This window comes from Haemaphysalis longicornis, unplaced genomic scaffold, assembly GCF_048455015.1.
Source record: "Haemaphysalis longicornis isolate Haplotype H1 unplaced genomic scaffold, Haemaphysalis longicornis Haplotype H1 scaffold_1, whole genome shotgun sequence".
NCBI lineage: Eukaryota > Metazoa > Arthropoda > Arachnida > Ixodida > Ixodidae > Haemaphysalis > Haemaphysalis longicornis.
The window spans coordinates 381,766,750-381,781,832 of record NW_027526203.1 but is presented as its reverse complement, the minus strand read 5'-3'; the positions used below and the strand labels follow the sequence as shown (position 1 = coordinate 381,781,832).

At 45.7% G+C, this 15,083-nt stretch overlaps 1 protein-coding gene across 1 annotated transcript in view; it reads right to left on the bottom strand.

Annotated features, from left to right (window-relative positions):
• LOC144155203 (alanine--tRNA ligase, cytoplasmic-like) overlaps positions 1 to 15,083 on the bottom strand; it is a 71,693-nt gene that overhangs the window by 6,854 nt on the left and 49,756 nt on the right. The window contains exons 16-17 of the mRNA XM_077686512.1: positions 6,197 to 6,337; positions 4,959 to 5,035 (exon numbers count right to left, since the gene is read on the bottom strand). Of these exons, the coding sequence (XP_077542638.1) occupies positions 4,959 to 5,035; positions 6,197 to 6,337 (218 nt within the window). The remainder of the gene's footprint in view (positions 1 to 4,958; positions 5,036 to 6,196; positions 6,338 to 15,083) is intronic.

Below are 15,083 nucleotides of genomic sequence, written 5' to 3'. Positions count from 1 at the left end.
TTCACGCGCGCGACCCCACGAGCGGCGAGCGGGCGCCGGTGACGTCCGCACAAAGCGGTGACGTCTGTCCGGGAGTCTGTCATATGCGCCGTTCGGGATGAAAGCGCGGGAATTTGAAACAAACGATTTTCAGGCCGTTCAATGTAATTAACTATCGCGCGCTGAAGTATTTGAAGGGCTGTTTCGGGTTCGCCAGACCATTAAGCATCGATAAAAACAATAAAAGTGGAACATGAAATTTTCGTGTCAGTGCTCCTTTAACAAGCTTGCAGGACTCAATATATGCGATGCTTCTTGATTGGGAGATACGCAATTGGGAGAGCCCGCTGTGCACTCCCAGTATTCTTGGCTTGCACAGAAACCCACATGTGGGGTTGCCCTCATATTCTTGGCAGTAGACTTTAACCACTTCTGTATGTTGCATTTACATTGGCAGGGCTTCTCGTTTCATAGCTGACTGAGCCACTGTGTGTTTGCTAGAGTTTTTTAAATGGCGACTGCGGGCGTCTGTCATCCCTTTTGATTCCACAATGGACACAACTGCAGTTAGTGACTGGGGGCACCACACCTAAAGTTAAAAGGTCTGTTACAAACAAGATTGTTAACCAAAATTGAGGATAACTTGTCCTTTATAACCAACTATCTTCTACATCTGATGGCTGTTATAAAAGAGGCCAATGTAATGGGAAAGATTGGGTGGCCATCCATGTGGGGGAACAGTGTCTCTTTATACCCGATTGTCTCTTACATCCATGCCCCTTATAATGAGGTTCAACTTTATTCAAAGCTTCTGCTATTTGATAAAGTTTGCAGCACAGTTTTACTGCTCGAAGTTTTTCAAATACTCTAATTTGTCCAGTATTGAACAAATAAGAGTTGAGTATGCCGTACGATTTTATTGGTTGCCTGAATCAACAGTATTAATGGCAGCCCCTGTGTATCACGATGATGATGTGTATCATCTCTCCAAAGAAGCTAAATTAGCTTCTTCAGCTTCTCCGGGTTCGTACCGGCTTCAAAAGCAAAAATTCAAGGTTTTTCAAGGACTTTCAAGAACGAGAAAACAAATTTTCAAGGTCCCCATCTAATGTTTAATCTGGGATTATTTATAACTTCTTCAACACAATGCAGAAGATTTTTTATTGCACAATGCCTCAGCACATTAGTGCACATTTAGACGGGTGCTAACGGGTCCGTGAATGCTCCCCCAGCTTTATTTTTATTTCATCGTTGTTATTTAGAGGTTTTTCTTTTTTCTTGGTGTTTTGCTCAGGCTGTTTGATTTCAAAACTTTGTTAATGTTGCCTGCATCGCCTGCTTTGTTAGCAAGAGTACCAGCTGAAATTCAATCAGCAAGTGTTGCTGCAAGGTAGGACGAACTATGTACACATCTACCATTTGCACGTACAAGCAAACACAGATGGAGTGTATGACGCACAGCAAACATGCAATGAGCGAGCGTCCACAGGCTAGATGAAAGATGCTAGAGAACAGAAGCCAGCTTTCACTGAATTGTATCGTGACATGGATTGGATTGAGAAGTGCCTGCTCCCAGTGTTACCTCGTAATAATAAAAATCCACCAAACTTGCAACTTCACGCAATACACTGAAACTTGATTGTTACAATGTTTCTTTACATTTATTAACACCTAAAATCCATGACAAACACTTTAAATTCTTGTGAAAAGACAGGGCCATTGATTCTCTCCAGAAAAATCAAGGGTATTCAAGGACCATTTAAAAATTCCAGGACTTTCCAGGCCTTGAAATTGACACTTCTATATTCAAGGGTTTTCAAGGACCTGTGCGAACCCTGCATGAATGCATGTTGTACAACTCTTAATTCTAGCACTACTATTTGTGGCTAGCTAAAAATATATTTTGTGCATTACCGGTGGTAACTTTCCTATGCTATATTTCCCTCCCTGCTTTTCTGCCACCAGCACTGCAACGTTCTTTCAGTCACCTCTATGACCCTGCAGTTTCCTTTCTCTGTATTACCTTTAAAACCTACAGCCCTGAGAAAGCAAATGGACGTGATCACACTCCAACATAATGTGTTGAACTGTTTCTGTCTCCTTTCTGCAGAACACATACCCCATCAATTTGGGTATACTTCCCTGCAAAGCTCTTCATTCTCAAGCAACCTGCTCTAGCCTCAAAAAGCAAACCACTCACTGCCTTTGGAGTTATCATAGAGATTTTCCTTTCTGGCATCAAATTTCTCTGCCCAGTACATCTCTAACAAAGTTCTCGATTCCATTTTTTTCCTCCATTTATTTGTTCCTGTGCACTTTGCCTCTTTTTCAGTTACCATTTGCTGTCATTGCTTCTCAACCATTCCTTACGTTTCATCATAAGCCGCCCAGTCTTCCTTAGCCTCTGCGTGTCCACACTTTTCTTGTAGAGGTACCTAAACACTTCAGCTGTCCCCTTACATGGATCCATTGTCCCTAGCTTCTCCTCAAAGCATATTTCACTCCGAGCTCCTCAAACTTCAAACGACACCCAGTTCTGATCTCGTTACACTGCTTCATTAGTTGCTTTACTACGTGTGCCAAATGGCCTACCATTCTATAGTTTAGATGGCATGTCTGATTTTAAGCAGAGTACAGCATTCACAAATATCAGGCCTGGAGCAGTCGCCTTTCCAAATTCTTCGCACTATTTGGTATTTTTTAGGGGTGTGCGAATATCAATTTTTTAATTTCGAAGCGAATTCGAATAATAAAAACAAAGTTCGAATCGAATCGAATATTTTTCGAATATTTTTCGAATACGAATACTTATTGTTTTTTGTAAAATTAAAGTTTTCACCATCTAGAGACCCAAAATCTGCAACTTTATTGCACAACAAATCACACAAAGTATAATTAGGAATTACACAATACCATTGCACTCAACAGGTTAAGGTCTGCACTCACTTAAATGTTAACATGGAGAAAGGTTAACTGCTCCACATGTTCGGGGAGCAGTGACAACCTCCTGCTCGTCACGACTCCACCAGATACCGAAAACAGCCGCTCACTTGAGACACTAGTGGCTGGCATGCCCGAGCCCGTGCACATTTCCGCGCGCTGATACAGTAAAATCTCGATGATTTCGCGGGACCGCGAAAAATATTCGTATCATCCGAAATTCGTATGAACCAACACAGACCAAAAAATTGGGCGCTGGAAAAAGTTTTCGTTTATTTCTTTTCTTACTTTCGCGTGAAGAAATGCGTGATTTTTTCTGCTTTTTTTAACCCCCATGTCGCAAAGCAGCCCTTTCTGGAGCACGTAAAGCTTCGCGCTCGTCTCCTCGCTCGCTGTGCCCAAGCTCGCTACACGCCGCAACAGTCAAGCGTGAACCGCATGGTGCGTTTTTGCACGCGATTCGCTTGCCTCGGCTCTGCGAGCGCTGTATTTTCACGCCCGCATCGACGATTTCGCGCCCGCGGTAGCGCCTACCTCGGTCAGAAAATGACACACGACGCGCGCGGCAGAATGGAGGAACCTGACTACTTGCGATGAGATCGAGACAGCCGGCTTGGCTCCGCCGGAGATGGTTAGGCTTAGCACCCCGGTAAATATTTTACGGGCGCTTTCTAGCGGTGCGGATGATGTTTTATAGTACCGTTTTCGCATGCATTATCAGCTCCTTTACCGTACAATCAACTTCGTGTCTCCCTTGAGCCGCATTTTAAAGAGCGGTTAGAAGCGGTCGCTCGAGCGCCCGCGCCACTTCGCGGCTAGAGCCGACGCCATGTTGACGCCGCCGACCGCGCCGCGCGCAGCGTGGGGGTGGTTTCGCGGCGGTGTCAGCGCGCGTTGGGCGTGTGCAGAGCGTTTTCGCGAGCAGAAAACAACAGCCCAGCCGTTTCTGGAGAAGAGTGACAAACAGCGGAGCGAGAGCCGTCACTTGCTCGTTCGGCAGTCGGGTGCCTCGCCGTCTCGTTCGTATCTTCCGCCGGGCCGCGCAGGTCCGTTCGTAACAGCCGAAATTTTTCCCATTGCAAACAATGCAATTTCGCCGGGACTTTTCGGAAATTCGTATCATCCCGAAATTCGCACCCCCAGGATCGTATCATCGAGAGTCCACTGTAACTACGAATAAACACCGATACAGTCTGCGAAAACACGTACCGTTCGCCGTGTATATGCTTCGCGACTTTGCTGCTGAGACACGCTCTGATTTTTTTTTTTTTTTTAGTTTTGGGGGGTTCGAATATTTCGAACAATAAAAGAATCGTTCGAATCGAATCGAATACCAAAAAATTCGAATCGAATATTCGAAGTTTCGAATATTCGCACACCCCTAGTATTTTTTACACCCCCACAGAGCACAGTACACCGTTCTAACTGTGCTTTCAGTTTCCTTTAAGGTTATTGCGAGTTAAATAGTTTTATTGTCATTTCGTTCCATTGTTTTCAACAAAACTAAAAATGGCCCACACAGTTTTTCAAGCTTCACCGTACAATCCCCACTCTTTAATTGGCTATTTGGTGTGATGCTGCAGTTTTGCAAGAAAGCCTAACACTAAAAAAATATTTGATTTGATTTCCAGTTATTTATTTTTCGTAGCCACTTGGCAGTATGACAGTAAAAAATGTAATACTGGGACACTTCTCTCTGAATTAGCGATCCCTCATGCCAATTAACGTTTACACAATTCAGTCAATATATTTTTTGCATACCTTGCACAACCCTTACAGGGATTCCAGATGCATATTCCAGGTACATTTCATATATGAAAACAAAAGTTAATTAAAACAAGCTTTTCTGGCAGCACTACTGAGAAACGAGCTTTTTACTGCAGCAGTTTTATTTCACAATTTGTTGCAATTACTGTAGCAAAAAAACACACCCAATTTTGTAATGGAACAGTTTGAAAATGCTGAACATGTAAGGTTAATTTTCAGCATTTGATGCAAAACTCAGTCGAGCAATACTGGTTGCACAAAATGTCACTTACGTTCCGCAGCAAAGCTCACGAGAAATTGGATCACTGTCATTTCCAATGTTGATCACAGATACAGTGCTGGGATAAATCTAGATTGGGAAAGGTGGAAAAAAAACGGACATTTGATACCAATTTTGAATTAATTCGACTCCGCTACACCTTCAGGCTTTAGTGACGACATTCAGTGTTAGGACATCTGAAGTGTAACACTAATGGCCTGCGTCTTCCAAAAAGAAGTGTAGTCGAAGGAAATGACAAAGTCGACAAGAAAGCTGGAATTGCTTCATTATAATTAAATTTCTTGGTATGCCCCTTTTCACAGCAATATTGTAAAAGTGAATTGCAATTGCTTTGTTAGTACTACAGCCATTAGTTCATGATAACCTGTTTCACAATAGCAAGTCTTAGTAGCACATAAATGAGAACAATGTCATATCAAGGCTGTAAAGATGTACGTGAACCCTTTTGGCTAGCCATGCCTCACAGCTGCTCCGCATTATGTTTTGTGCACACGCGATTGGAGAGCATCAGTACCCAGCAAGTTTGCCTTCGCAAAGGCGATGACCTCACCCTTTTTCCTTATTGCCTTGCCCAGTAACTGATTCCCGTAATGCAACTATAGGGCCACCATTGATGAAGTCTCACGGGGAGTCAGAAAAGAGGGGACGTGCACTTAACCTTAGGAATGCATGGTGAAATGACGTTTCCGGAGAGCTCGAAACGCAATCTCGCTGCTGCACATGCATGCTCCGCTGCTCTAGTATTCCACTGGGGAGTTGAACCATTTCCATCTCTAGAGTGTTGTTTAACGCCTCCTTTCAATGTTATTATGGCCTACCACTAGTCTGCATGCATTATAATGCTTGCACATTGCAATAAATGTTGCCCACGATGTGTTATAATCCTGCCCCCTCCTGCCTCCTTCATCTGTCTGCGTAAACAACAGACCCGCCGCAAGCCAGCGCTCGCACGGCATGTTTGCCGAGCGTGGATGGCTGCAGGGTGGGCACTAATTAGTGTGAGCCCCACAAGGTATGGTTTTAAGAACTGGCACAACGCAAATGAAATGCAGACATTCAATACATCTATGATCAGCTTCTAAGATGCCTCCACTATGCTGGCCATTAAAAAGTAGCAGAATGATGACAGTGTTGCACTGGGACAAGCGAAATAACAACGCTGCCAGGAGGACAAAAGTTTAGAATAAATCTGTGCGGTGTAGAAAATGTAAGCATTATACTCAGTGGCACCTCATTTGGAACTTTCATCAGTTTCGGTAGAGCCAAGGCATCTGCTTGAGGCATAGTCATTCTTGTAACACTGCAACCGGCTTGAATCATATCGTGGCAGATATTTTGAACCTTCTCAACTTGTTCACTGGTCAAATTCGTCTGTAAAAAAAAAAAAAAAAAAAAAGATGAATAAGAAGTAAAGACAGATGTATGAGGTTGAGTGGTAGGCAGGGCAAAGATGAATGAACTCATTTGTCGGCATTGGCATTAAGCAAAAAGTGTAATTTAGGACTTCTGTTGGCCTCGAAGTTATGGTCCCTCCTCATAATGACCTCCACTGTTGCACTTGTGGACACTTTGCTACAAATCAGCTTGTCTACCAAATCCAGTGTGGTGGTGTCCCAGATACTTAAGTGATGCTCCTAGTCCTGTCTGCTTTGTACAATGCCTTGTGCTCTAGTGTCCTTGGCACACAGTGGCTTGTGGCTGCCCATAAAGCCGCTACTATGGGCTTTGAACAGCTGGCCTAAAGTGAATTTATGGAACAATTATTCGTGGCTGCATTCTGTAGTACAACTTGGGTGGGCAAGCTTCCTCATTTAGCATCCTTGGTCCATCTGTCAGGCCCAGAAGAACGAACAACATGAGGCATCCATTGTGGTGGCCTCACAAACTACTGCAGTGACACTGCACTGGTTAGCAATATGTCTTGATGCTATCTCAGAGTTCAAAATTTAAATTTTCCCTCAATCATGGCCATAGGTGGCTCTTTGTTTGTTCATGCACAATTTACATAGCTCACACATTGTCGCAATCACTAAATTCTGCCCTTTAGAACTGCACATGCGCTGTCACAGTTAAAATGGGTAAGAAATGAGGTGCACTTTAGGATGCACTTTCATTGCATAAAAAATGCTCGTAAATTGTCCAAGAGAACTTATACAGTGGCTAAGAGATTCTTGACTTTAAGTTGACAAAGAAAGTATACAATATTTGCACCTTGCTTCAGTGTTCCTTTTTAATTTGAGGTAATGTTGGGTCTTTGGCCCGCATTGTGAGCAAAAAGGACCATATCTTTGAAGGACCATCTAGGATATTTTTGAGGGCTCCACAATTTTATCCAGGAACCAATTTCAGATTTTTTGTGCTGCTGTGCTCGCATCTGTGTTGTGCGTATTGTGTACATTTTGGCGAGAAAGGGTAGATAAAGGCAGATGACGTCTGCAGCAGACCTTTCCTTTGTTTATTTTCAGGTGGCTTCACCCTGCTCCGAAAAAAATAAAAGGACTAAAAGAGGAACCTGGCATATAGTCTAAATGCCTTAATGAATTGGTTTAAGATGAAGCAAGGTATGGGAATACCATCCAGCCATCAAGCCCTGTGTCTACTGCTTGTAATCAAGAGCACTGCCCAAAGGTATGAAGAACTTGCGTATAACATCCTATGTCAATTCACATTAAAAAAGAAAACCAGTACCAGTAACAGTCATTTGGTCATGCGAGACAGTACCAAGTAGATGATGCCTGCATCGAGCTTTGTTAAAAGTAGTACTGGCACCAAATTCACAAGCCTAAAAATGATGTACAGTAATCCTTCGTTAACTTGAACTCAGATATCTTAAAGTATCGGTTGTTGAAACTTTTTTCGCCATGCATTTACCTCCCATAGGCGCCATGTATTTGCCCTCCTTTATCCCGAAACATTTCTTCGAGGGACCACGGATATCTCGAAATGTTGATGGACAGGACATCATGCAAAGTCCGCTAGAGACAGCTGATAAGGTCTCCCTTGTAACACTTCGCCCCCACTATGCGCTGAACGCGGTCGTGAATGGCAAATTTAGTTACCGGAGAGCTGTCCAACGCCTACATTGTTGAAAGAGCTGTGCACAATGCAGCTGATCATGAGAGCGAAGCAGAAGCTCAATAGGTTCCTACGACAGAAACAACACAGATGCTGTGCCTGCTTCGCAACAAGGTAGAATGTAGCGGTGGCGACCAACAATTGATGCGATACATTGAGCAGCTCGAGAACTCCTTTCCGGGACCCAATGCGAGCATGAAAGAGGCGAGCATCCCGCAGTTCCTCCTTCAGCAACAATAAACATTTGTTTTTCGGGCGAACTTTTTTGCCTTCATTACGAAAACTCCCCTTTGCAGTGGAGCTTTTGTTACCAGCATTAGCTCTTATTTTAGTGATCTGGCCACAAATTTTAGGCATTTCGCTGAACTCGAAGCTCCATTTATCTTGAAATTTTCAGAGGATTTTATAACTTGATGTTAACGAGGGATTACTGTAATTGGCTTCAGTAGTTAATGGAGATGCCTCCCAGCAATTTTCGCAGCCAGTGGTGGCCGGCAACATGCAAAAATCAATTTTGATTTCCCTTGCCACGAGCTACCCAGAAAAATCGCTGCCAGCATGGCGACAGACTAGCCCACGCCCTACGAACCATCCTGGCCGATTCTGGGTGATGTCGTATAGCCCTTTCCGGAACAATAAATGCACTCCTGCTCTGTTGTTTGTCAGTGGTCTCATTTTGGCAGGCGGTCAAGCTTGCCCTGTCAAGTTAGTCAAAGTGGTGAAAAATTGGCACTAGGCAATAGAAGACCAAGGTTATAAACAGAAAAGAGCTAAAATGTGTCATAATTAAAAGTTAAACCTAATTAACACTGTATAATTGCACAAATGTGCAAATTACTTTTTTACAACACTGTGATGTTACACAGGCACACATGCCCCAGAATGTCTATCTGTGCTCGCAGTGACTGAAACTGATTGAAATCAACGCATTGTAATTAATTTCATGCTGGCCACCTTCGGTTTGATTTCCGCAATTACTGCTTGGCAAAGAGATAGTTTATAGCATGAAAACTGAATATCTGATGTCAGCACACCTTTAATAAGAAAGTGATGTACGCATAACATGGTGTATGGTAAACATATGTGCAATTTATTCTGCTGTTACAGGCTACAGCCAACAAGCTCAAGCTGCAACCAGTTTACAGTAACCACAAACTTGGCGACACCACGGGCACAAAATGCGATGCACTTGCTAAATTTGCTAACCTGCTTTTAGGGGGGCATTTGGCTTTGATTTTGTACTCAGTGACCGTTCCATTCGAAGCTTTTCAGCTACGAAAAAAAAAAAGAAGAACTGAAAGCCCGGCTAAAATCCCCCATCAGTGCTGAAATGAACAAAACAAATGCCAACCCTTGCAACTTCAGTCATCTTAACTACAACCAAGGCCCAGGCAGGAAGAATTTATATGGTAGTTGTAGTAATGATGATGCAAGTTTGAAAGTAGGGGGTGAGTTCAGCCTCTTTAGTCCAGGAGGCCATGAGCCTGCGCTGCTTCCAGGGTTCTAGTCACGAGGGACTGCTGCTGCTCCGGTCAGAGCAGACAGTCAGACAGTCAGAGCAGTCAGAGCAGACACCCACTGCTCAAGGGCAGAGTTTGGTGGAGGGTGTGGATTGTGCGGGCAAGACAAGACTAAGTGGTAGGTGGGGAGGGGGAGGTTACATTGGTGGAATAAGTGCTCCCTCTACAGTGCTGGGTTACAGAGGGAGGGGGATATGGTGGTAAGGATAGTGTAGTTGTAATAGGGGCCAGTTTGGAACCGGTACCAGATGTATGCCTTGCACTGGATAGGAAAGGGTGAGGGGGAGGGTGTAGCCCTCTGGAATGCAGGTAGTGGCGAGGATGGCGCTGTATGTGGGTTCAACAGGGGAGAGGGGAGGAGGATAGGAACCCAGATTCGGCCGTGCTGATGGGAGCTTCCGGTAGTGAAGATCACGGGCTGCAGTGAGTGCTGCTTCATTCCCACTAGAGCTCACCATGGGCGTGATATTAAGGACCGGGCCCAACCCAAGCCCGCTTTATGAAGCCCGAGCCTGACCTGTGCCCGGAACACCTAGCCCAGGACCAGCCCGGGCCCGACCATCCACATATGAGCATGGCCCGGGCCTGGCCCGGGACTACTGTCCCAAGCCCAGGCCCCATACGGGCCCAGTCATTTATTTTTAAGCCTATGGAGGGCTTGCGTGTGTGTGACCAGGCCCGGGCTTAGACGCTAAAGAAAATTCATTATATTTGGTTAAGTGTCTTCGTAGCAGGCAATGAGACGGAGCATCTAGTCTGTAGAGCCCGTCACGGATTGAAATGCAAAACTTAAGAGTTAAGTAGTGCATATAGTTTAGCTTCCATCATTTTAAGTTGACATCACATTGGAGTAATAATAGTTCGTATTCTTACGAGAGACACCAGCACATTTGATGGCCAGATTCTTGGCAACGTCATGTGGTTGTCTCAGCCAGAAATCGGTATGATGAAATGCTTGGTCCATGTTTCGATCCATGAGTATGTACGTGCATTGAAATTTTTTACCTGCATTTGCCGCTTAGCGGTGCTGCTTGTCTAGCACGCGGGTTCGATTCCCGGCCACGGCAGCCGCATTTCAATGGGTACGATACGTAAAACACACGCGCACACAGACAAAGGTGCAGAGTTCCAGGTTGTCCGAATTACCCCTACTCCACAATGGCATTCCTTGTAATCGTATCTTTGGTGTGTTATACCCTAAAATGTAATATCTTTATGCAGTAAATAAAATATCATTAAAATTCCAGAACGTTCCTTTTAACGCTCTTTTCTACCCTTCACGTCGGGATTATTATCGGCCAGGCCCATGACTTCCACGCCCGAGCCCGGCCTGGGCCCACGGCTTTGAGCCCGAGCCCGGCCCGGGACCACCAAAAAAACTCTTTGGGCAGCCTGGCCCGAGTTTTTGTGCCAACCCGGGCCCGTGCCGTGCCGTGCTCTAATTCCCACGAGGCCATTATGATTGGGGGTCCATACAATAGTGACTTCAGAATCTTCAGGAAGTGTTTCAAGTAGCTTGAGGGCCTGAGCGAGTGCCAGGACTGCTTGGTACAGGCGGCACGCATACTGTGAGTCCGTGATGATATTAAGGTAGGGCTAGGTTCCGTACGTTGTCAAAGCGTGGGCGATGGCAGGTGCCTCAGCCGTGTCTGGGGCGACATTAAGGCAGGAATCCATTGTAGCCACGTCTCCTTGTCAGTTCGAGGCGATTGCAGTGATGCGTGGTAAGTTTGGGTACTGTGCAATATCCGTAGAGCAGACGTGCCGGTTATTTGTGTCGCGCTTGGTGAGGTGGTGGACCCGAGCATCTCTGCGGCCCTTGTTATAGGTAGGGTGCATGGGTTTGGGTACTGGTGCCAGTCTAATACAACGTTGGAAGTTGAATGTGATGGGTTGAGGAGCACTGAACAATATATATTGGAAGGTGGTCGGCTGATGACTCGAAGGACCTTCCTGCCTGGTGAAGTGAGGGTGAGGTGTGGGAGGTAGAAGTTTTGTTGTGCTTCGAAAAGTTCTGAAAAAGCATAATGCAGTCTGAGTTGAAAAAGTTTTTCATTAGGGGTGCAGTCAAACCCTGACATACTGAACACAGGTATATCAAATTATTGCATTATATCGAACAGTCTGAACATCCCCTCGGAAATCCCATGCAAAAGTATAACGCTGCTGTAGGCAAGTATCAAACTCCCAATCCTCAGCACATTCAATATATTGAATGCCACTCTGCATGTTCCCCTGCAAGTACACTTTTCCTGATGGGGTCCTTGTGATGACTTCTTGCACATGCTGCTACACTTGGTGAGACTCAGAGGGAAGGTGGCATTGCATCACTTGGGTGGCCTTTGACGCCTTTTTGCAGCACTTGTTAGGGGAATAGCCGCATGGCAACAGGAATGCGGGGAGAAAGGCAATAAAGCAAGAGGGGAAACCGACCGGAGACGCCCCGTTTGTGCGTGCCTGGGGCTCAGTGGTGGCTCTGCTGACACAGGGAAGCCGGTGTAGCGTGGTGCATGTTTGTTTTGTTCGCAGCGCCGTGTCACGGGTTTCGGAGCCACAATAGTGAAAAAGAATGAAAGACGGATTTAGCGACACAGGCAGGCATCATTCGACTGGTGGAGGCCGGTAAAAAGAAGTCATTGATAGCAGAGGCATTAGAAATTCCTCGCAGCACTTTTGAATGTGACACTGTGCAACAAAGCTGATGTAAAGGCGAAGGCAGCACACCCTGGCTGTTCTTGAGTGCATCGTGTGTGTGTTCCTGCAATTGGTTCCGCAAAGTCACATTGTGGTGGCTCCAGACGAGAGGTGTTCAGACACCGAGAACGACAGCGTTAAGTGCCTCAAGAGTGAATTTAGAGAGCTGTTAGCACTCCCATGTGCCGTCCTGGACGGGAGTGGCGCATGGGAATGGGAAATGGCTGTTGTGCCTTCCTGGATGGCACAACAGCATGTGAGTTAGTAGGTGCTGATGACGAGGTGCAGGCCGTGGCAGATCGTGGGAGACATAGCCAATGCCAAAGAAATGGACCCCACTAGCGACCCTGATGACATTGATTGATTTATTGTGGGGTTTAACGCGCCAACACTACACAGGCGATGAGGCGTGCCGCAATGGAGGGCTCCGGATGAATTTTGACCCTCTGAGGATCTTTAACGTGCACCAAAATCTGGAACACACGGGCATTTTCGTTTTTCATCTCCACCAGAAAAGCGGCTGGCGTGGCCGAGAATCGAAACCGCGTCCTTGGGCTCAGCAGCACAATGCCATAGCCACTGAGCCACCGCGGCGGGTCCCCTAACGACATTCCCAACTGCCTACCGCAGCTAAGTGTGCATCAGTGTTCAGAGTGAGTTGCCACTATTGTGGCGCAATGTATGGCGCCATACTTTCTCATTCAGCTGGCATCAAAGAGCAAAGAGGAAGAAGCAAGCAAAGCCCACAGACATTTTTCATGCTAAATAAAGTGTCGTGGTTGCCAAGCTGTGTTCCGCATTTTCTATCTCTGAGGAACAAATTGGTAAGCAACCGCTTGTCACGATCTTGGAAATCTCTCGGTGATGTGCGGAATTTTCAGATAAGCTTCAGATAGGCATATTTGATATTTCGAATTACTGATATATTGAACTCCTTCGTGTTCCCCTTGGAGTTCATTATGTCCGGGTTCGACTGCACATGCTAGTAGGCCAAGGGATGCTTTGTACACCTTGCAGATGAGTGCATCAAGCCTGCTGTGTTTGCTTGGCTTGAGGGCGACGAAAGGGATGTCCTACGTTAATCTGCTGAGTAGCAAGGCTTGGACAAGTTTGCTGCCACAGATTGCGTGAATTTGCACATTGTGTAGTCCTCTTGTCATCCACTTTCATCGTAGTTACGCCTAGAGCAACTGCGCAACTACAGATGAAGCAGATGATCGTCACATGGAGGTGGAATAGAAGTGTAGTTCCTGAGCCATCGCGATAGGATGGTACGTCAAGGACCTGAAAGGTGCTTACTTAAAAGGAATTTCAAAACCGGTGATGCAGATTTGGGGGAACGGTGTTGGTGGGGGAGCACGGGCTTTGGTGTGTGCCTTGAGCACCAAGAGGGTTCACATGTCAGCCCTCAAGGTTGGAAATAGGTTAGTTTTTTGTCCACTGCTTACTGAAGGGTATCTTATCTATCCCCACTGGCCCCAGAAAAGCCAATGGACCACTGTAGCGTGGTCCATTGAGCGAGGTCGCCCACGTAGAGTGCGTGGTGGATGTAAGGGATAGCGTCCAGTTTAATGAGTAATGAAATGAGGGTGATATCGAAGAACAGGGGGATATCACTGAGCCTTCAACACACCTTTGGCGGGTGTGTTGAAGGTACAAGACCTGTGCGGCCCCAGTCCTAGTACTGCCATTTGGTGTGACAGGGAGGCATTTCCGTAGTTGTAAGATCGGAGTCCGCAGCTTGTGTTAATGAGGTCTTCCAGGCTAGCAGAGTGGGTGAAATTATCGAATGTGCCCTTTAAATCCAGAGTGAGGATCACTTCGGGAGGTGTTTTGCTAATGTGATCTATGACCTGCTCTTTCAGTTGAATCAGAATATCTTGGATCGAGAGCTTATGCCGGAAACCAAACATGGTGAGAGGGTAGAAGTTTTGAGTAGCAAGGTAGGTGGTGAGGCGTTGGTGAACCATGTGCTTAAAGAGCTTGCCCACACATGATGTGAGAGTGACGGGTCTGAGGGATGTTGCGGAGATTGGCTTGTTGGGTTTAGGGATGAGGATGATGTGTGAGTGCCTCTGCTGTGCGAGAAGAGTGCCTTCTTACGGTACAGGTTAAGGAGGGAATCTTAGGTGTCATGATCAAAGTTACGGAGGAGGCTGTAGGCGATGCAATGGGGAGAAATTATATTGTCACGGGAAGAAGAAGACGAGAGCTATTGGCCCAACCTCTGAAGAAGAAGACCCAGTTGGGCGGGCTCTTTCATGGCCGACATCGTGTATACTATTGTGTAAACACATCACTCGCATCTTTCAAGATTTATTTCCTGTGTCCTGCCACCACGTAACAATATGCCGTATTTTAGTCTATCAGTCGCACTTTTGTATAAGTCGCACCCCCTCAAAACTGCAGTTTTTCCGAAAAGAAAAAAAAAACATATATAAGTCACATCGGTGTATGAGACGCACCAGTGTACAAAACACACTTGTTAATCAGGTGAACTCATAGAGGATCAGTTCGTTAGAAAGTGTAGTGAAAGTACACATGGTTGCGGTGGCCACCTCCTCTAAACGCATCCCCTGGTAAGCAGTGCTAGACACATGCATTTACCGTCCAAAGTCTAGACAGAACTAACTTTTCACTTATTGTTTACTTACATGTACTTATGGCATGTACTTACAGACAGCGTTTAGGCAAAAATATCGAAGCCTTCTTCCTCTGACTCGCTAACAAATAATTCATTCATTTAGATGATAGAGCTGTGTCTCTTAATGTGCGCTGACATCACGCAGCACACAGGCACCTTTTTGAGCACGGACCACACGTGGCCG